The 22,874-nt window shown below is 36.5% G+C and overlaps 1 protein-coding gene across 4 annotated transcripts in view; it reads right to left on the bottom strand.

Moving 5' to 3' along the window:
- Positions 1-18,687, bottom strand: part of GRIA2 (glutamate ionotropic receptor AMPA type subunit 2) — a 186,095-nt gene extending 167,408 nt beyond the window's left edge. For 2 of the 4 annotated variants that reach the window (XM_061384342.1, XM_061384341.1), the window contains exons 1-2: positions 18,175-18,687; positions 17,488-17,628 (exon numbers count right to left, since the gene is read on the bottom strand). In XM_061384342.1, the coding sequence (XP_061240326.1) occupies positions 17,488-17,628; positions 18,175-18,262 (229 nt within the window). In that variant the 5' untranslated portion in view covers positions 18,263-18,687. The remainder of the gene's footprint in view (positions 1-17,487; positions 17,629-18,174) is intronic. The other 2 variants (XM_061384338.1, XM_061384339.1) reach the window with 1 other exon arrangement.
- Positions 18,688-22,874: the final 4,187 nt, after the last annotated feature.

Genomic DNA, 22,874 nt, shown 5'->3' on the forward strand with positions numbered 1-22,874 from the left:
CATTATGGACACTCTTTATGGTATATCAGCATCTTTAGTATCCTGGCATCAAATGGCTTTTTCTTACTTTCCTCTGCCTTTAGGAATGATGTAAGAGATGACATCAAGTCAATGTTTGCAAAATATTCAATTTGTTTAAAGTATTAGCATAAAGAATGAACACTGTGGTTCTGTTGATGCAATTTTTTTTTACATTTTCACCCAGGTAATATTTTTCTATTCAACAAAGGGTATTATAAATATTTATATATTTATATTTATATTATAAATATAAACAAATGAGTAGAATCTTAAAGAAACTTAATAAAATACATTTTATGAAACTGTTTCTTGAAAGTCAGAATCTTTTCATTTTAAAAATCATAGAAAGGCACTTCAAGGCCACATTAAGTTCAGAGTTCCACAAAATATTATCATGAAAAGATGTACAAATTCCCTGATGTTTGGACAAAAATACACAGTGCATGTCATACACCTTAAGGCAAACAGAAATTATTTATTGATGAAAGTAACAGTTTAGTATTGCATCTAGTATTCCAGTTTAAATCAGATTTATACCTTAATTCAGTTGCTTGATACTGGCTTTAGAGAGACCACATAACTAGTTTTTAAGACAAACTGAGGCTGCAACTTTATATTAGTTAATAAAACCATGAGCATGTGAATTCCTTTACTTTTATTGAATTGCAGTCTCTAGTTTTAATATTTTATTTGTGAACACTTGAATTTTACACTAAGTTGTCTTCAAAGTGACATTCAGAAACCAAGTAATAATCATAACCCATTACTCAAGCCTTGAAATAGGTTAAGAAATACGCAAACCAGCAGTCCATTTAAGTGATATTAGGACTGTAACGCAAGCCAAAAGCATTACACAGTCCTCTATTTATCCCTCGGGGCTCAGTGAACCTTCCGTTTGACATCCTTTTTGTTGATCTGAGACCACAATGACACAGAAGCACAATTTATAGAGACAGCATTACTCAGGAAACAAGTGCCTTACAGAACTTACATTCCTTTGCCTGTAATAGAGTTTTAATCTTATTTATCCTGTTTTCTGTATAAGTTCCCTGTTTGTCTTTAAATTCCTGAGGAACAATTTAGGATTTCTGACGGCATTTCAAATCAAGCAGGGAGAAAATTAGATTGTTTATAGGCTATGAAATTTGGCTAAATTTATGAAAGAAGCTGTATACCTGTTTTAGTATTTATACCAAATAAATCCAGATGAAACATTCATTTTTAATCTTGAAACCAAAATAGGATGGGTATTAAATAAAAGGAAAAGCAGTTTTTTTTCTTTAAAGCACCTTGAATGGGAAAAGGCTTTCTGAGCAAGGCACAAAAATCCTAAAGTAATAAAATAAAAAATCTCCAAATTTGACTACAGGAAATTTAAGAATATGATTTTAAAAAAATCATGAACAGATTAAAAGAAAAATGACATAAAGAACAGACTTGTGATTGTCAAGGGGTAAGGAGGTAGGGGAGGAATAGGTTGAGACTTTGAGATTATCCAATGCAAACTATTATATATAGGATGGATAAACAGCAAGGTCCTACTATACAGGGAACTATATTCAGTATGCTGTGATAAACCATAATAGAAAAGAATATGAAAAAGAATGCATATATAACTGAGTCACTCTGCTCTATAGCAGAAATTAGCACAACATTGTAAATCAACTATACTTCAATTAAAAAATCTGGGTAAGATGGTGACAACTTGTGACAAGTACATGTTATTTTAATGGATATCATATCGCTAAATAATAAATAGAGCCACAGCCCAAGAGAAACATGGGCAAAGAGTTTGAGCACAAGCACACACACACACTTACATACAGAAAGGCAAATAATGTGGTGAGAAATATTTAACTTTAGTCAAAACTTATTGCTGTAAATTTAAGCAGTGAAATAACAATAACAAAGCCTAAACAAGGTCAACTTTGTATACTACTCCTGAGAGCAGATGAGAGTAGGCACACTCCTATGCTTTAGGTAGGAATGTACATCATGTATCTTTTTGAATATTCAGCAAAATTTTAAATGCAAACATCCTTTGACTGAGATATACCACTCATAGAAATTAATTCTGCAAACCCATCTGCACATATTATTAATACAGTCAGGAAAAGTTGGAAAGTTATCAACAAATGACAGAATAAATAACAGCAGAATACCATGTGGGAACCCTAAAGAAGGAGGAAACTGCAGATAAAAGAAGTCTCCAATTTATGTTAATATAGGAAATTACCAAGATACAGAAAGAACAGTGTGTTTATGATACCAGCATTTCTGTAAACCACTGATGATCATGATCTGAGAGAAGCAGAATTAGAGGAGAAGAGACACAGACAGCAATTATTATACCCTTTTTGTAAAGTTTAAAGATTACCATGAGTTACTTATTTCATAATGTTTAAATTTCAAAACATAAACCTTTAGAATCTAAGTTCTCATTTTTGCAGGTTATAAGTTTTAAATCACCCACAATACCTAAAAGCTATTGCTAACAAATATTTTAATCCTTTTATATAATTTTTTCTCTTATGTTAAACCTGAATCATATTTTTCAGATATTCAAGATTTTGCCACTTGAAATTTTCAAGTTCCTAAAGCTATGTGTATAGCTACAAGAGAGCTAGCAAGGTGTAAGTGTCTCCATGATATTTCAAACTAAATTGAAGAACATGTGGCAGAGAAGCCAAAAAAAGGAAAAACCTGCAAAATAAAATATAAATTATCATCTCCAAACATGATTCAAAAATTAAAATTGCTTTTAAAAGATCTGAAATGCACACCACCATTAATATCACCAATTCCTCATTTAATCACCCCATTTTCAACAACATATTCTAAGTCAGTGTGCAAGACAATGGCTTTAGCTTCCATCTCTTTTATGTTTTCTTCAAAATTTTTAGAATTACCATATCTGCTCTTTAAGACACTTTGATTCAAATATAGTTCCAAGTTAAAGGAGAATATTTACAAATGACCTGGAAACAATGACTATTCTTCACATTCTAAAATAATAAGAAAATCAGGTAGATTTTCTACTGGATTATTTCTACTTTTGCCATAAATATAATTCTGCACCCATGAATAATTTCCAAAATGGAAACTTATCCTGTTCTTTGTCACCTGAGACATGACCTAGAAGACTGGCGTTAAATAGGTATCTACTGAAGTTTGAGAAACGGTAAAGAAAGAAGAGAATCCTGTGATAGATTTTGATGCACATAAGCAACGGGGATGGAAGCACCCTGAAGACAAGCATTTGATTTTTTTCCCAATGTTTCCTACTTCAGGCGCAAATCCAAAGTCACCAATACAACATATCTTATAAACACGTGCCTTTGCTTTAGAAGAGTAATTCTGACCCAAGTTCTTACTACCCTACATGAAACAGTCTCCACACTGCCATTTTCTGCAACACAAGGAAGGCTCAGAGTAAGGAAAGTCAATGCAGAGTAAGGGAGCGAATGGTTTATAAACCAGGAAATTATTTAACTCATTCATGGGACTTCCTTAGTGATTACATCTCCTCAAAAATTGTTTTTCCATTCTCCAAAGAAAATAATCTCTGGACAAGAAACTATTTGAAAAATTTTCAATTTCAAGACCTTTCTGACAGACAAGGAACAGGCAAATAGCCTCCCTTATTCACTCTGAGGCAGGAACTTCCTGGTAAAGTGTGAAAGGGCCTCTCGACCAGCATTAAGGGGCAGAGGACTGATCCACAGGGAAGAAGCCACAACAGGAAGAGCCAGTCCCAGGTCGGATGTCACCCTCATCATGGAGAACCACCACCATCATTCTTATTTGTGCGTATTTATTAGTATTCTAAAAATGAGAACAATAAAGCTCTAGTCTCCACTATTAGCTCAAATGGTTGTATTAAAGAAGCTTATTAATTTGAAAATGACACAGCAAGCTCTATTAGATCTCCATAGCTACTTCCCTTCCATGAATCTACAAGCATGGAGCTAAGTGTATATAATTAATGTGCACTCAGGGGACTGGAAATCAGTGAAATTAGCAGCATCAATCTCTGTGTTATATAGGGCAGTGATTACCATCTGAATCTGACAATTTCATTATGAGGCAGGTATTATAATAACCTCCATTTTACAGAGGAAGAAAGAGGATTAGAAAGTTAAACTTACACATACAAAGTCAAACAACTGGTAAATTTTGGAGCCATCATATCACACCCAATCTGCTTATTTTAATATACTGGCTACACTGCAATCGGACATTGGGAAAAACTCTGACTCAGGCTGCAGCAGATGTATTTATTCTTTCATATTGATTGTTTATTGATTTTTGAAGAAACATTAATATTCTAAATCCTTCAAGAAAGAAAGAGGGATGAAAGGAAGAAAGAAAAGAAGAAAGGAAGCAGGTCTCCATTCTTCCAATTATTTTGTCATTGAATTTGGTTTTCTTCAAAATATATTTTAAGGCTATGATTTAGTAAGCATACATATTTAAACTATAAAATCAGATGCCTATGTGTAATTTTCATTATCAAACTTTATTTTATAGATACCATTATTATTCCAAAGTTGTCAGAAAGGATAGAAAATTTTATAAATGCTAAGTAATATGGTTTTCATTGCTTTACCTTATAAGATGAGAGTTAGATGTTAGACTTGAATTCTGTCTTTTGATTTCAGAAATCATGCTCTTGCCCAATTCCATTCTACTTCTTTCTTGAAGAAGGCCAAGATTTTCAGCAGTACATTACCATGTTTACCAATTTTCTTACTTTTCAGAATTGGATTTCTCTGTTTCAATAAAACAGTGTGCATACTTATTTTGCATAATAAAGCCCAGTGCATTTTTAAACATTTTTTTTCAGCAATTACAGTGTAAACTTTTCAAGGACATGGATTACAACTTAACCTTCTTTAGATTCTCAATATCCATAACAGAGGACAAGCACATAGTAGATGTTAAAATAGAACTTTTTTTTCTAAAAGAAGTTTCCCCGGAGCTGGGCCAAAGTAGTCATCCAGCCAGTTGATCTAATGAGGACTGAGGGAGGGCATTCCAGGCAGAGTCTTGAGTTCTTCAGTTTGATGCCTGCAGCTGAATTTCTAAAATCTGGCCAAGATCTTGCCTCTGATTAATTCCAGTTCAGCAGCTTAGCAAGAAGGTTCCATCACTAGAGTGGATGCAACAGACAAGAGGAGCAGCACAACAATAGGGGCACAGGAAACCTGTCCTCCTGAAGTGGGAGGTTCACAGAAGCTCAGCTCAATTCTCTTGAATGAGCACAACCTTTTCTGGCGAGCAATGCCCAACAAAACTCCAAATGTACCCAGCACTTATATTTCCAGGAATTTTCCCACAGATACATATCCACAAACAGAGGTAAAGATATAAAAGAATGATCACCAGAGCAATATTTGTAGAAATGAAAAATAATGGGAAAAAATCAAAATGACCAAAGCAAGGAAACTTAAGAAAGAGAATACTAAGCAACTATTTTTTAAAATGTGGTGGTGTCTGCTTTTATGTTTTTCTATAGTTAAAAGTGAAAATAGTAAGTTAAAATCAAATAGGCACATATGCAAAAAAAAAAAAAAAAAAAGCAAAAGAAGTTTCTCCACAAATTTAAAGCAGGTTAGAAGAACTCACTTAAATTTGCTTTCTCATCTGGAAATGAATGAATAATAATTTCATTTATCCTATAAACTGCAGAGAGCTACAGTGAAGACCAAACAGCTATGAAAGAGTTTTGAAAAGATAAAAGTGATATATAAATGTAAAGTACCAAACATATAAGCTCTCTGAAGGCAATGATCTCTATGTTATTCTCCTCCACTAATCTGAGCACGCTATTCCATTCATTGTAAAGGGCTGAGATCCAGGAAAGAAGGGCATATTGGGATCACTTAGGACAAACTAATCAAGGCACTTATTTTCTCATTTAAACCCCCAATAATGACATCTACATGTCATTAGGAATAATAAGGCTGAGGAAACAGCCTTATTCCACAAACAGAAAATAAAACATGTCTTGTGTCACAAAGCAACAAATCATATTCAAACTCTGGTTCTAAAGCTTGTATTCTCTCATCTGCTTTTCATTTAAATAGATATAATTTGATTAATTAGGTGAAATAAACCATGAGGAATCTAAAATGTGCAGTTAGACAATGTGTGGACGTATCTTAATTATGTGCTGCAAGATTCACCGGGAATGAAAGAGCTCCAAATTATTGAACATCCTCATGGAAGTGGCATGTGACAAAAGAAAAGATGTAACACTGCTTGAGTTTCAGCATCTCAGCTTTTGAAAACCATTCTCCTCTTTCAATGCGTTAAACATATCCTTAAATGACATATGTGGTTTGCTTCATTGGTTTCTCCTTTGTCACCAAACAGTCCTGCCCTGGTGCACAAGAAACAGAAGATTCCAGCAAGAAACTAGAAATGCATTTTTCTCTGTCCTCAACAAGTGTTTATCAAAACCAGCCAAAGACCCCAATACTGAAAGTGATAAAGTCCACTAATTACAATGCACTTCGATGCACCAAACACATAGTCTTTTATGCCTATTCTCTATTTTCAAAATAGTTCTATAACATGATTCCTTTTTACAAAGGTGGAAACAGACTTAGAGTGCACTAAACTTGTCCAATGTCACACATCTAACAGTAAGATCAGAATTTCATTCCAAGTTCAGATTCGACTAATGCTACTTTGTGTCTTACGGTACCATGGCTGCAAACTACAAAGAATCAATGTCTTTCATTTCCGTACACAAAGCACTTCCACATTTATCATTCAGTTCAGTTTACTTCAGTCACTCAGTGTGTCCGACTCTTTGTGACCCAATGAATCGCAGCACGCCAGGCCTCCCTGTCCATCACTAACTCCCGGAGTTCACTCAAACTCACGTCTATCGAGTCGGTGATGCCATCCAGCCATCTCATCCTCTGTCGTCCCCTTCTCCTCCTGCCCCCAATTCCTCCCAGAATCAGAGTCTTTTCCAATGAGTCAACTCTTTGCATGAGATGGCCAAAGTACTGCAGTTTCAGCTTCAGCATCTTTCCTTCCAAAGAACATTTATCATTAAGATGATGATTTTGACTTGCCTGTGTTCTGAGAGACAAAGGAAAAAACTGAAACTATGTAGCACCTTGATACTTCCTCTGAATCTTGCCTCTGTTCCTAAAATTTCCTCTCCACATGAAAATTAGTAATAACATTGCAGACTAATAAAAACTAAAAAAAAAAAAAAAAAAACTGATAAAACAAATAAAGCTACAAACAGTAAAGTGCTGGGGAATCATAAAGTTCAATATCTCCATTTCATACATAAACTAAAAACAAGATTGAAATTTTTCAATCCCTCCCAAACAAAGGATAAGACATAAATAAATTGAAAACTCATGTCCTAAGTTGAACTGTGTCTTTCAAGAAAAACTAGCAAACACACACTTCCTACCACTCCTGGAGATCGGCACTTCCAGAACTTTCTTAAAGAGAAGCCCCTCTCCCACTTGAGAATTGCAAAAGCTACTTCCGTGGTAGCTGGATTATTGAAAACAGACAATCCCTTAAAATCTGCAATTCCTAACAAATAACTTACATGAAGCCTTTAAAGAATATCTTTAAAATACTCCAAATGAGTACCACTAAAATGTAGATGACATTTCCCAGTATGTCGATAAAACTGACTCCCCTTTCCTGATCATTCTTATTCTTCAAATTGAAACTGCTCATTACGTCCTGCATTTCAGTCCCAAACTGTGCTTTAATGATTTTTTGCATAATTAATGACAAAAACTTACATATTGTTCAAGAAGTATCATTAATTTTGTTAAATATTCTTGTAAGACATGCTAACACATTTTAATATATACCTAGGATTGTTAAAACTACTATCTAGATGTTAAAGAAGAACAATAAGTCACCATCAGAATACAAACAAAAAAGACAAACTTTTCTGTGTTCTGCAAATAAACCCCATCAGTTGATGTGTTCCTACAAGGTCTCAAGAACCCCATGTAGGAGATATAGTTTAACTCATAAATTCAAACTCTAGTAGTATATTTCTTCTATATTACATATTTTTAGCTACTGTGCTTTAGTTTACCTCATGATTAACAAGAATGACTTTTTTTTTTTTTTAACCAGCCCTAAATAATAAAGTGCCTGAAAGTGGTGTTTTTGCCTATAAAAGATCCAGAAGGCTTCTTTTCTTTCTTGTCTCCCTCTGGAACTAGGGATGGGGGAGCCTGGTGGGCCGCTGTCTATGGGGTCACACAGGGTCGGACACGACTGAAACGACTTAGCAGCAGAAGCAGCAGCAGCCAATTGTATCCATCAAAAGTAATATTATGATAAGAATTCATTGTTTTGTACTAGCTCAGTGGTAGTGTAGAAGCCTGACTGCAGACATGCAAACTAAGCAAACACCAGGTAAAGAAGAAGCTTAAACCAAGAGATAATGAAAAGAAAAAAATTTCCAGTTCCAAATTCCTACTCCTTTGTCTACTACACATCAAGTTAGGCTGCCTCTCGGAGATTTCCCTGTTTGTCCATGGCACCATCACCACACTTAAAGAAATCTCGGAATTTCAATCCACAATGAAGAAAAATATTTTTTTTTCCCTTTTGTAAAAAAACAATTATTTCAAAATGCTCAACCTATCTTTTTATTCTTGCATAAGTAATAAAAAATATATAATCACATGGTTGACATAGTCTTACTGCAGTGGACCAAATGCTAATTCAAGGGAAATTGTAAAACGAATACTAATTCTGAAAGAGAATAGTATTTTAATGCAAAACCTTAGTATAAGCTGCAAAAGTTTTACGGTCTGAGAAAACCTTTTCTTAAATTATGTAACATGAGTTTCAGTCAATTTTATGCTGAAGTTAGATATGATTGATTAAGACCATATTCTGCTACAGGGATGAAGAATTAGGTAACATTTATTCTGATTTCATAATAAGCATAGATATACTCAGATTATACAAATATATTTCTATCATTTCCATCAGTATCACTTGGTATTTATAAAGATTAGACTAAAAATATTTGCACTGAATTGCACATTCTGAGTTTCACTGAATTTCAGAGTGTAAGAATTAGAGTAGCATAAAGTAAGTGAATACCACAGTGGTTACAGTTTGAAATTAATTTTACACAAAGGGTAAATAGCTCAGTAGAAATATGATGCCCTAATCAAAGTATTAAAGACACATTAGAATGCAGGCATTTCTCAATTCAGTTCAGTATGTGCTCATATTGTAAATATTAGAATAAAAATCAGGAAAAAAAGGGTAGATGTTAACATACTTAAAACTATAAAGTAAAATTCTGTATGACAATCTAAATAAACAGTAAAACTGACAGGTATGTGTCATTTTTTGAGAAATGTTGAGATGAAAACTAAAACAATCTAAGCAACTCTGTCCTCATAGATCCCCTTCCTATAACAAACCCCTGACTCCCACACCTATTTATTCTATTCAGTTGAAGATTCTTATAACTGTCAAGACTCTACATTTCAAAACTGTCTTTAAACTTTAAGCTACAGATTAGTAGTAAGCATTTTGGATAATTTTGAAATATTGTGTTAATTAATATATGAGGAAGAAAACTACAATTACAAATTGGGTTTCATTTTTGCTGAAGCAAATTACCAATAGGATAAAAAATAGGACAAAGTTAAGTTACAAGAAAACAAGTGGTAATGATAAATTGCCCATACACAAATGAAAAAAAAAAAAAAGGCATACATATAAAAGAATCACACCCATTAGTGGAAATATTAGAGCAATTGGTTCATAAAAAAACTGTGTCTATAAATTTTTCATTATCTAATATCTCTAAAAGAAAAAATATTTTTGCAATTTGGTGCTTTGTAAAAATTTTACTATGGTTACCAAAGGGAAAAGGGGGTGGGAAGGGCTAAATTGGAAGATTGAGACTGACATATAAACACTACCATATATAAAATAGATAACTAATAACAACCTAGTGAATAGCACAGGGAACTATACTCAATACTCTGTAATGACCTATATGGCTAAAGAACCTGAAAAAGAATAGATATATACTGAGTCACTCTGCATATACACCTAAAACCGACACAACATTGTAAATCAAATATACTCCAATAAAATTAATTTAAAATAAAATAAATATTGATGTTTTAATTTTTTAATTAAAAAATGAAAGAATTAACAGAAAATCATGGTATATAATATCCTGGGAATGGGGGCTGGGGGGAGACTAAGACAATTTTGTGGCTATTCAAGGAATGTGTATAGTCATGTTTTGTGAAAATTCAAACAACAACGGACGACCGACACTCCCACAGCCTCAGAGTACTGAGAATAGAGTCCTGTAGGCTAACCACTGCAACATGGCTTCTGCATCATCCCAACATTTATTTCAGCAAAGCATTTTAACACAGAGCAGTGTAGTTGTAGGGGAAAAGATAATAACTTTGAACATATCTAACTTGTAGATGAAAATGAAAAATGCATCACACCTCTATCTGAATAATATTGGAGGCAGATACCAAAGAAATTGTTTCTTATAAAATCCAAATGTAGAGTAATAGCAACATTCTGAATTTAGTAAATATAATTCTATACCAAGAAATTCTGCTATATGAAGTCTGTTTAATAGATTAAAAATCGTGATGCATACAAAGCCAACAGTGGCATGACCGTGACTTTAAGAAAGGCATATTTTCATTCTCCATGTTAATTTTAAAAGTTTCTATAAATTGTAATAATCAAAAATGACAAGATACTTTGAATAGTAACCAAAAATAATAGGTTTTAGACTAACAAATACCACTGTAAGAAGCAGATTCATTTTTCTCCAAAACTAGTGAAATCTTTTTTGAAAAATACTTTATTGCTAGAAAAATTTTAAATTATAGGTGATTTTGAGATTTGAGAAAGAAATTGTGGGTAGATTTTAATTCAACAATGATTTTTCCTATCCTATTGAAGAGGCATATTCATTTAAGACATTTGGCAATGAGTTGTTCAGATCATTAGAGAAAATCTCAGAAATTCTGAATGAAAATTGCCATAATAAAAAAAATCTGGAATTTCAATTTTGTCTAGGGAATCTTCAGTAGAAATCAATTAAAGAAGAAAGGAAATACATTTACCCACTGGCCACTAGCATCCCAATACAATATTTAAATCTACTATTAATACAAGATTTTAGCTCTATGTAATATATCCTCTGCTTACTTAAAAAAATAAAAAACATTTCAATTTAGGTTTACTTCCTTGTAGTAGCACCTGCTCTACAGATTAAGCAAAGCACTTTCGCTGACTTTTTAAAAGGGAAAAGAAGAACAGAGGAAGAAGAGGGGAAAAATAAAAAAGCGCACTCTGAAAAGTCAACAATACAGCAACACCTGATAGAGTACCCAGGAAACAACTGGCCTTCTACTGCCTTCCCTAAAATGGTCCGGGCTCCAGGAAGTTTGAAAGGTGGTTTTGGGAAGAAATTCCAAGAAGATACAGACTCTGACATGAATCAGCATTCTATTGTCTTAATGTCAAGGTGCAACGACCCCTTCATTGTAAAGGCTTGATATGAAAGGGAAAAGCCCCAGACTTCTCAACTCAGTAGGTGGAAGTCTGCAAGACCTCAAAAAGCAATAATAGCATAAGAGTAAATTCCGATTACTATTAAGTTCCTATAGTTTCATATACTCATTTCTAGTTAAATATTTAGTTTCTCATATCCTAAACTGAATATTTCAACCAACACCATTTTTTGATTTCTGATAAGTATGATGTCTGATTTTCCTAAAACTCTCTTGTGATACTTGGAGTATGAAAGCTTAACTACAAAAAAAAAAAAAATCCAACAACAAATTAATTATTCTTACATTTAAAGAGCTATTTTATTCTTTGTAACCTCCAATTGATTATAATCAAAGATTTAACCTCAGGTTATAAGGTATTGTGTTCTGGTACACTACTAATTCTTATGATTGCTTAAGAGCATCCAAGTTGATTCTGGTTGTATGAAAATTTTTGCATACATTAAAATAGGTAACTCTAGGCTTTGGTAATTATCTTGACAGAATAAAGAACATGATAGCTCACCCAAACTATAGCTACTCATAATCCATAATTACAATATAATTACACACACACACATACAGACAAATTCATGCAAAGTGTAACAAAGATTTAGCAAGCATCAATATGATGAATGCAGATACACATCTCAATAATTCATGACTAAAATGCAATGATAAGAAATATACCTTAAAATAATACCTGAAGGATTTACTGTATAGTACAGGAAACTATAACCAATATTTTATAATAACCTATAAGGGAAAATAATCTGGAAAAGGATACATACATATATTTATCTGAATTACTTTCCTGTACATATGAAACTCTGGAGAAGGACATGGAACTCCACTCCTGTAGTCTCACCTGGAGAATACCATGGACAGAGAAGCCTGGAGGGCTACAGTCCATGGGGTTGCAAAGAGTCAGACAAAAGTGAAGCAACTTAGCATGCATGCATGCACATATAAAACTAACACAACACTGCAAATTAGTTATACTTCAATGAAATAAATATACTTCAATAAAATAAATAAATAGATTACACCTGAAGAATCAAAGTTAAAAAGCCAAAAAATATACTTTTAGAATATTTTCTTCCAAGAGTCTTATAATCAATGCTATTTCTGAATTTCTTTATGAATCAAATTCACAAGGATATTTAAGATAATCTATTTTTAAAATAAAATAAAAAATCAAAGACATTCTTTTTAAAAGGCATTGGGAGTTACTTTTCAAATACCTCATTTTAAATGAATTTTTCTAAAACAGATGCCACTTATACATATTTTTTCAATTTCTCTAAATAAATGTGTTTACAATGTTTCAAAGGGTATTCAGTGTACGCAACAGTTTTATGAAAGAACTATGCTTTCTCCAACATCTCCATCTACTGGCTTAGAGAAAAAGCAGATTTTTATCTGCTATTTCTTTAAATTTAATATTTTTACAATTTATTTTTTATGAAATTGAAATATCAAAGTATTAAATTATTTTAAAATATGTTAATAACTATTTGTCAGTCATTCATTAAAAAATAGGAACAATTTTGAAGAAGACATTTAATAATTTTAATTCCAAAGCCCTATGTGATCAAATATGTTCATAGCTCTTTTAGACAATTTTATTTTAACCAAGTTTTAATAATGAGCACAACATTAAAGTTTATCAAAACTTTTAGAATGTAAAAATGTTTATTATTTCCTAAAACCTGTTGATTTTGTTAACCTATATAACAATATGTGAATATACATGTCAATATCACATTTATTATTTTCATAAAAATGTTACTGTAATAAATTGCTTTTGTAGAAAAACTATTAGAATATCATCACATCCTCAGACCAAACTGCTTAGACAAGACCAAGTGGCAGTGTACAGGGAAGGCCTCCAGGCCCATAAGGATTTGAAAACTATAGGAAAGAGAATTAAGGGGAAAGGTTAGGGGAAAATGAGTTACTATAGGAACAGCATTCATTTATTCTCTGATGACTAGAAGGTACGCAACAAACACTGAAGCTGAAGTGGGAGGTGAGAAAAAGGAAAGGAGAGAGGAAGGAAGGAATTCTTGAGGCCCATCACTGACTTAACTGTTGAACATCGGATGCTGTTATTTATTTTTCTGGTTTCATGGACTTTCTCATGTTGAAGTCTTAAGTTGGAGCAGGCTTGAGGGGGAAGAAAAATAAAAGCTTAGTAGGCTCTCTAGCTAAGAAGAAAGAAGGAAGAAAGGAAATGGGGAGGGAGGCAGAAAAAGGAGAAGGCAAAAACCTGAAAATCTGTCTTTATTTCCTCAGGTACCATGGAAACAAATGGGAACAAGTAGGTACTTGAATTATCCCACTGTGACTGTGAAAGAGGGCGTGGGAGGAAGTTCAGAGCCTGCACAGCATTTACTGGGTTCAGAATGCAATGACTTCATTTCGTTTGCAAAACCTTAACCCATTCAGTGGGTCCTGCCATGTCAGTCTCAGCATTCCCAAAGCAGCCCTTCCATCTCAGGAATACAATTAAATTAGCAAACTAAAGTCTTTGCTATTTTACAATTATATTATTAATATTCATAATTTTACTTTCTTAACACATTAAATTTATATATTACATTTAGGGTTAAATTTACCCTATGGGATTTTTATGCTTTAACTCAGAGGAAGGGCAAGCTATTTTATGAATGCTGACTGATGATACATATTTTAATGGTAGAATTATGAAGTAGAATTCCTTAGATTTCTGTAGGAAATGGGAGAAAGTCAGGTTGGTTTCCGCTACCTACATGTTTGACACTGCTGCTCCCACTTCATAAAGGAAAGAATCAAGGATTCCCCTGACTGAGGAGCCAAGGAAACAAAAGGCTAAGCATTGGAGTAAAAGCCTTGAGCAGGATTTAAGTGATCAAGACTCATCTTTAATAAATTTGGTATCAGAGATTTCCACTCATTTCTGGACTGCTCACTTTGTGAGTGCAGTTTATATGTAAGCATCTCTCTCTCCCTCTGAAAAGAAATAAAATAATTTTACATTCTCTATTACTCTTGGTTTAAAAAGAAGAAAAAAAAAGGATACAAACACTTCATTTCATTTTGCAAACTCTGTACTGTAAAATTCCTAAAGAAATGAAGAAATTGAGCCCCAAAATTTTAAGTTTTGAGTAGATGAGCTAATGTCAACTCCAGGAAATTCTATTCAATGAGTGATAGAATTTTTTCTTCTGTAACTAGTTCTATTCAGCAATCAAAAGATTGCTTATGCACAGCAGTTGCACAGGCCATGGTTCTGAATTCCCATGCCAGAAACTTGAAAATACATTCAGATCCTCACTGACATTTATTTTAGTGTCACTGAATAATCCATACAGGAGTAACTTTGTGACATGGAGACATACAATCTTTTATTTCAGTTTTATTTTCTGAGAAAAACAAAATATCGATGCAAAATGAAGATTTGATTGTCCCATTTTCTTAGAATTGGGCTTCCCTTGTGGCTCAGCTGGTAAAGAATCCACCTGCAATGCAGGAGACCTGGGTTCGATCCCTGGGTTGGGAAGATCCCTTGGAGAAGGGAAAGGCTACCCACTCCAGTATTCTGGCCTGGAGAATTCCATGGACTGTATAGTCCATGGGTTCTCAGAGTCTGACACAACTGAATGACTTTCATTCCACTCACTTGGATGGTTTAGAATTGTCAAGCAAATTAAATTGTGTTTCTGTTTTTCTAATGAAATCCATCTCTTATTACATGGATGTATCCATTCTGTGGAACTTTATGTATTTATATCTGTTTAATATGTGTATATTTTCTGTCTGCATATCTTATTTCAATAAAATTTACATTAAATAAATTATTCAAAAATATTGAGACTGAGGACCTAAACTAGTCACTTAACTAACCATAATCTTTAGTCTTTACAAGCCCCAGCAGAGTCATTCAGCATTTGGAATGAGGAAATACTTGTTTCCTTCAGTGGACCTAACTCCTCTGCTCTCAGCCAGGCCCTGGAATAATTCTCACCAATGAATGAACTTCTACATCATTGACCGTTTTCAAAACACAGAGATATCGATTCTTTTCACCTAGTTTTTAAAACCTAAATCCTCCCAATAATCCTAGTCTTGCGTTTAGGTTCATTACTTACCACAGCATTTTCACACTATTTTACAATTATAAACAGTTGGATATTTAGACCAATTGTGTGTCAAACTCACAATTCAGAGGGGGAAAAAAAAAAACTAGAGACCTGGTATCAATTCAAATGAATAATCTAATTCTGGTAGTAAATAGGTCAAATTATAAAGGCCTTCAAAAAAAACTATAGCCGGTTTCTTTGTGTATCTACATGCTAAAAATTTTCAAGATATTCTTACATTCTTTTAGGAAGATTTTGTTTTTAACTGAATATTCACTTAAGTCTCAGTCTCTCTTCCTCCCACTTCCTTCCCATCATGCCCAGTTCCTTTTCTCTCTTGGAATCAACATGTGAAAAAAATATATATATATACAGCACTGAAATCTTTTTAAATATGCTTTCAGAAACAGTTGAATTTTAAGCATCAAACAGCTCCATAATAATGACCCCTGTTCTATCAAAAAGAGTTGTTTCATTCCTTCATTCATTTGGTTGATGGCAGTTTCAAAACGAGCTGAGGATGTTCCTGATACTACAATCAAGCTAACCCATGGAATATACGATTAAAGCTCAACATGGGGACGTGGGATGCTAACCAGTTGTTTGCCTAAAGTGGGAACACTGCAGTTGGAATTTTTCGGTGGTAATTTTCCGCTGTCCTTTACAGGGAAGACGAAGTGGGAGGTGAGCCATGTGCAAATCCCCCCGCGAAACTGTCAACTCTGAAATAAACACCAAGAACATCAATTCAGAAAGGAGTCGCCCCAACCTCGTCGCTAGGGCAGGATAGCAGCTGCCGGCAGAGGGCAGGGGGTCCGGCAGTAGCCGCACCGCCCACGTCCGCGCTGGGGTGGCCGCGCCTGGACCCGGGCCAGCCGGTCTTTCCACTGAACCGTGCGGAGAGAGACTTAATTGCTTGAATCCTATTACTTTGAAGCCTGGATGTAGCTTCGCAGCGGGTCCCCAAGTACTGCACGCTGCGCTGGGACTAACAGGATGGCTGCGAAGACTAAAATGGCTGATCGGCTGACTACTTCTCGATTTCAAACTCGGTGCATGCCACCTCTTTTAGGTCCTTTTCCTCCCGCATCCTCTATGGGAGCCCCGCGACTTGAGAACAAAGCCCCCGGCCCGCGAGGGCCCACGGTGCCCGGCGCATGATCGCCCCGGGACTCAGGCTGCGGATCCCGGGGCCGCGAGGAAAGACTGTACGGGTAGCCCGGCCTGCGTCAGCCTCGCTGCACCCTTCAGTGGGCCTTATGTAACGACCCCAAGCCGACTATGGGACCGATGTGACAACTTGTCCCGTCTTGGGGCAGAATACAGGCTCGCGGGGTTCACACAGTGACCCGGAGCGAGGCCTGCCGATTTCATCCCGGGGCCGGGGGATCTACCCAGCAGCCCGACGGCGCGCCCTGGGGCACCGCGTGTTCCCCGCGCGCGGGGTGCCACCAGGCCAGCAGAGGAAGGGGGCTTCTTTTGAAGACTCCAGCCAAGCCAAAACCCCCGGAACCTAAGGAAGCCTCTTCGATCTCCAACACCCACCCCCCTCCCTAGTGCGCACACTCTCCCTTGGCTCTCGCTTCCCCTTCAGCCCCCAACTCTCAGCCAGCTGGGGTCCCCGAGAATGCAGCCACTTTCTCCCGACGCCGTCACACGCACGCGCGTGTGCAGTCACTACACCCGCACACTGACACGCAGAAACACACACACACACACCAGCCCGCTTTCCGCGTGCGGCCCCCAAAAGGGCATGAATATTCATTACTCACAAGCGTTGGTGACTGCGAAGCTGTTGGCTACCTCCAAATTGTCGATGTGGGGTGTCAGTCTGAACTCCGAAGTGGAAAACTGAACCATCCCTACACGAAATGCACTGTATTCCTGATCGGCGCCCCTGGGAAACAGCCCCCCTGCAAGGAACAAACACCAAGCAAGGAGGACAGTGTCAGTGCCCGAGAGGAGGAGAGGAGCCCGCTAGCGGGGGACTGCCCAGGAGTCCCTGGTTCACGTTAATAGGACGAATAAACACATCCCTGGACCCGGGCAACAGGGGAGCTGGGGAAGATATCCAAAGGGTATAGACCAGACACGGAGCGGGTCAAGACACGAAGGAGCTCGAGGGCCAGGTGGGTGGCCAGAAATGTTCTTCCCTAGTGATCACAAGCTGTGCATTCAGACCCCTAGAGATTCCGAACAAACGGGAAAATGTTGTTAAGGCGAAATGAATAAAATTTGGGGGTTCTAAAAGAGAAGATCTTTCTCTCTGTTGTATCAGAGACACAATCTTTTGCCTTTGCTTCATCCTAAGAAAAACATGTATATTTTAGGCAGTTTAAATCTGGAATGCAGTCAAGGTATGACATAAGTCTACATGACATGAATTAATTTGTCCACCGTGAACAAAGATTACCACCAAATTATGCACAATTCAAAAGCAGAGCACAAAGGGTACCTACCTATCTGTATGCTGTTAGAAGAGACACCAAAAATCAGTCCCCACAAAACAGGAGAAAGGAGGACAGATATATGCATAATCTTTTGCATTTCCAAGAAAAGTAGAGCATCCACAAAATACCCTTTCTTTTTTTTTTTTTTCCTTTTCCTCCTCTTCCTTCTTTGGCCGTTTTCCTGGGCAAATTAGATCCTCTGCATTTTGAGACAGCAATTTAGCACCAAGCTGCTAAAAACCAGAAGTGGAGGCAGAAGAATCCCTATTTCCAGGTCCTGCGGGTGGCTGCCGCCCTGCGCCCCGCGCCTGCTCCGAAGTCCGGAGGACCGGCTAGATGCAGTTTCCAGCAAGCTGCCGCTGTGGTCCCAGCGCCTCGGAACACTCAGCACCCTCCCATGCGCTCACACACTCACCCTCGCGCGCTTCTCCCTCTCCCCTCTCTCACACGCGCGCGCGCGCACACACACACACATACACACACACAGACACACGCGAGTCACAGACTGGCAGGCGGGCCCGGCGCGCGTGCGCGAGGCGCGGGGGGCGGCTGGAGCACCCCTCCCCCGCCCACCCCCGCGCCCCGGCGTCTCGCGCGCGCAGGGCTGGGAGCGAGGCTCGGAGCCTGGCCGCCGCTGCCCCCCGGGGAGACCTCGGGTCTCGCGAGCTGTCGCGCCCACCAGGGATATGCCTTTCAGCACCGCGGACAGCGCCCCACTCCCTTCCGCGCTACCTTTGTGCCTCCGCGGCCACTGCAGCGGAGATAGATGCTCCAGCCTGGACCAAATGCAGCAAAGCCCACTTCCGGCTGCCGTGCAAAAGCCGAACTGCTAATTGCCGTTGGCGGTGAAGCATTCTCTCACCAGGCCCTGCTGTCTTAGGATGCAAGCAATGCTTATTTTTTATCTTCTGCAGCCTGTAAATCCCACCTAGCAGTAGAGAAACGCTGCCACCCACCTCACCTGACCCGCAGGAAAGCAAACAAAACACTCATGAAGAAGTGCTCCAAAAGTGTGAACTTTAGCTAAATGGGACGTAGCAAGATCCAAGGAAAACCTAAATTTCTATCTTTAAAGGTCAAAAGCGCATAGAAGAAGATCAAGGTTGAATCTTTGGAACATTTTGCATGGAAATCCCATTTTTACACTGTGCTCCACCGGGCTGTGACACCAACTTGCCCAGCCTGCCAAGCCGACACCTGGGACCTGCTTTGGCAGAAATTCCTCACTGAGTTAATGGCTTTAGTGGTTTAAACAAAGCAATAAAGGATGGTTGAGTACAAGGGACTGTTTCCAGGAGGCAGGAGATTGGATCTCACATCACAGAAGGAGTAGCCTAGTAATATTTCAGAAAGCCAAGAGTTAGTCTACTGTGCTGCTTTCCCATGCAATTGTCACAGTAATATTACTAGTATAGCCTCCTTGTTGACTGTTGCATGTTATACTTCCCCTTAATCACCTTGGGCCTCAACTTTTAAAAAGAGAAAGATGAGCAAAGTGGACTCTGCTGCTGCTGCTAAGTCGCTTCAGTCGTGTCCGATTCTGTGCGACCCCGGAGACAGCAGCCCACCAGGCTCCCCCGTCCCTGGGATTCTCCAGGCAAAAGTGGACTCTATGGCTCTCTAATCATGGAATTCTGGAATTCCAAGTCACAGTCTTTCCCTCTTTTTGATTTTCTATATGTATTCTTAAGCCAGGAAGTAAAAGAATCCATAATCTATTAATAAGATTTTATACTGCAGGTAAAAATACCACTCAATTCTATCACCAATAATTCACTTTAGTCCATTAATATACACTTCTTTGTATATGAGACAGATGTTGTGAGTCAAAATGCCTTTAAAAAAATTTTAAAGCCTTTTAAAAGTTGAGAATGAAAATAGTAAGGAAGACATACATTAATATATTCCACATTAACAGTATAAAGGATAATTAAATACATCTGATCTATTCCATCACTAGTAGTGATGTAAGGCACAAAAATGATTTGCATTATTCTCTATTTGAACTCTTTATTATACAAAAGAGTGAATAACAACTCAGAGCAAAATAGAAAATTTTTCAGCCATCGCTTTTCTTCATTCAGTTTTTCCCAAAAGAAAAACTTAAACTTCATATCAAGTAAATAATAATGAAAGGAGAGAGAGAGAGAGAGAGAAGGTTAAATGTGGAGAATTGGTCATGTTTAAAGAATGGGTCAATGTAAATTAATTTTTTTTTAAAGAGGTCGCTTCAAAAGCTATTTTTATCGTAATCTATTTCAAAGTCAAGGACAAAGGTGAACCCAGAATTGACTGAATTACAATCTATAAAAATAAATAATATAAAATAAGAATTTGCTGAATCATAGAAACATTTTTCCTAGTAAATAATATGAAAGATCTCAAGGAAATATTACTGTTTAGTGACCAACTATAATTCATATATAAAATAGAAATAATTTAGTAGGCATTACTTGTAATTCAACTATTACTTTGTTACTGTCTTTCACAAGACATGTACCTTTCACATCAAATATAGACAGATACATCTCTTGCAGCATTGACATTGTTGTGCTTGTATTATAATTAATGAAACTTTTCAAATTCATGATAGTATTTATCATATAGCATTTTTCAGACATAGAATACTAAATCAGCTGAAGGAAGTGGTTATGCAAATAAATGAAAAATACTGTAATTTATTTTTAATACTTAGAAACTTCCTGTTTCAAGAATATATCTCATATTGATCAGTAGTAAAATCAAATTTGAAAATTTCAAAACCACTGAGACTAAAATAATAGAATAGTGTGCTGAAAGACACAGTTTGCTATTCTCTGCCCTCTGCTGTTCAATTTTGGTAATTATCTAAAATGCAAGCATTGTTATGAAACAAGGATAAATAACAGTAAAAATGAAAGAAATAAAAAAATTAACCATTCTAGCATTTGTTGGTATGTTTGGTAGCTTTCACCTTTGTTGTTTTTTGTGTATGTTTAAATATAATCTTAACATTAAGGCTAGAAATAAATATTATACATAGTATTTTCATTTCTATTTTACTCAGTCTTTTCTTCAGTATAAGAAGCAATTATTTTCTTTTAAAATCTGCTTTGAAATGCTTAAGATTTTATATATGCTTATGAATTCTGTGTAGTTTTAATTTGTGTTCCATAATGAAAAAGCATTTAGGAAAGTCATTATGGAGGGGTTGGGTGGGGTGTGCGAGTAACAACTTTGAAATGACTGGCAGATCAAATTTTAGCTGAATTCCTTATCAAAATTGGATTATAAATGTCAGCACCATGGTTCCCAGCAGTGAAGCGACAAGAAGTTTCCTGCCTTCCTATTGATCCTCTGGAACTGGGAAGGCTATCTGAAAGGCTCGATGCAACTCAGCATTAAAAAGGAAAGTGGCTCCATGCTCCTTTCAGCAGGAGATAGCAAGGGCAGCGGATCCTGCAGAATGAACCTAGGTCCCAAACATGAGACATTATTGACTGAGACAGAAAAATTATAAAACAGAAGAGAAAACATGAGGATTTTAATCACTCAGGATTGGAAATAGAGATATTCAATATGGGGGGTTTCAGGTCTTTAATTAAGATAATGAATAATGCTAATAAAAATAGCTATTCAGATTGAGACAGTATTGGTTATTCTTTTCTTTGTGACACACTTTTAAATCACTGATTGAATAAGATCAACTACATGATTCAAAACACATATCTGAAATCAAACTTTTGTATATTTTTGTAAAATGAACTTAGAATTAAGTCTAAAAATTGAATGAATAAGTGAAGTTTTCATTTGATTGGGGGTCTGATTATATGGATTTTAATTAACTTTACCCACAAATGATCCTGTAGCAGAAATATTTATTGGAAAAGTGTTTCAATTAATTAATTAATTGAACAAACTAAATATGACAAGGGTATTCTAGATAATGGAGCTCAGTTGGTAAAGAATCTGTCTGCAATGCAGTAGACCCTGGGACAGGCTTTTTCAGGCTTCCCTGGTGGCTCAGATGGTAAAGAATCCACCTGCGATGCAGGAGAGCTGGGTTCGATCTCTGGGTTGGGAAGATTCTAGATAATGAACTTGACACAATGGGTAAAAGATGGACAGAAAAGAAGCCTTCCACAGGAAGTTTCCAGACTTCATTCAAGTAAGCAAATGATTGCATGCATGCTATGCATGCTAAGTCGCTTCAGTAGTGTCCGACTCCGCATGACCCTATGGACAGCAGCCCACCAGGCTCCTCTGTCCACGGGATTCTCTAGGCAAGAATACTGGAGTGGGTTGCCATTTCCTTCTCCAAATGATTATGGCCTCATTAAATGAGTTTGGAAGTGTTCTTTCCTTTTCGGACTTTTGGAAGTGTTTGAGAAAGACTGGTATTAATTCTTCTTTAAATATTTGGTAGAATTCATCAGAGAAACCATAGTATCTTGTACTTTTTTTGTTGGAGATTTTGTTTACTAATTCAATCTCTTTGCTAGTAATTGGTCTGCTCAGACCCTATATTTCTTCATGATTCAATCCTTATGACCACTATCTTGAACTCTCTATCAAGTACTATGTGTATCTACATTTCAATAAGATCTGTTTTCTAGAGATTTATCTTGTACTTTGTTTAGAATGTGTTACTCGGTTTCTTCATGTTGTTCTCTGCACATTAGATAAAATGGCCACCTCTCCCAGTCTTGACAGAGTGTTCTGGGGTAGAA

The sequence above is a fragment of the Bos javanicus genome, chromosome 17, assembly GCF_032452875.1.
Source record: "Bos javanicus breed banteng chromosome 17, ARS-OSU_banteng_1.0, whole genome shotgun sequence".
NCBI lineage: Eukaryota > Metazoa > Chordata > Mammalia > Artiodactyla > Bovidae > Bos > Bos javanicus.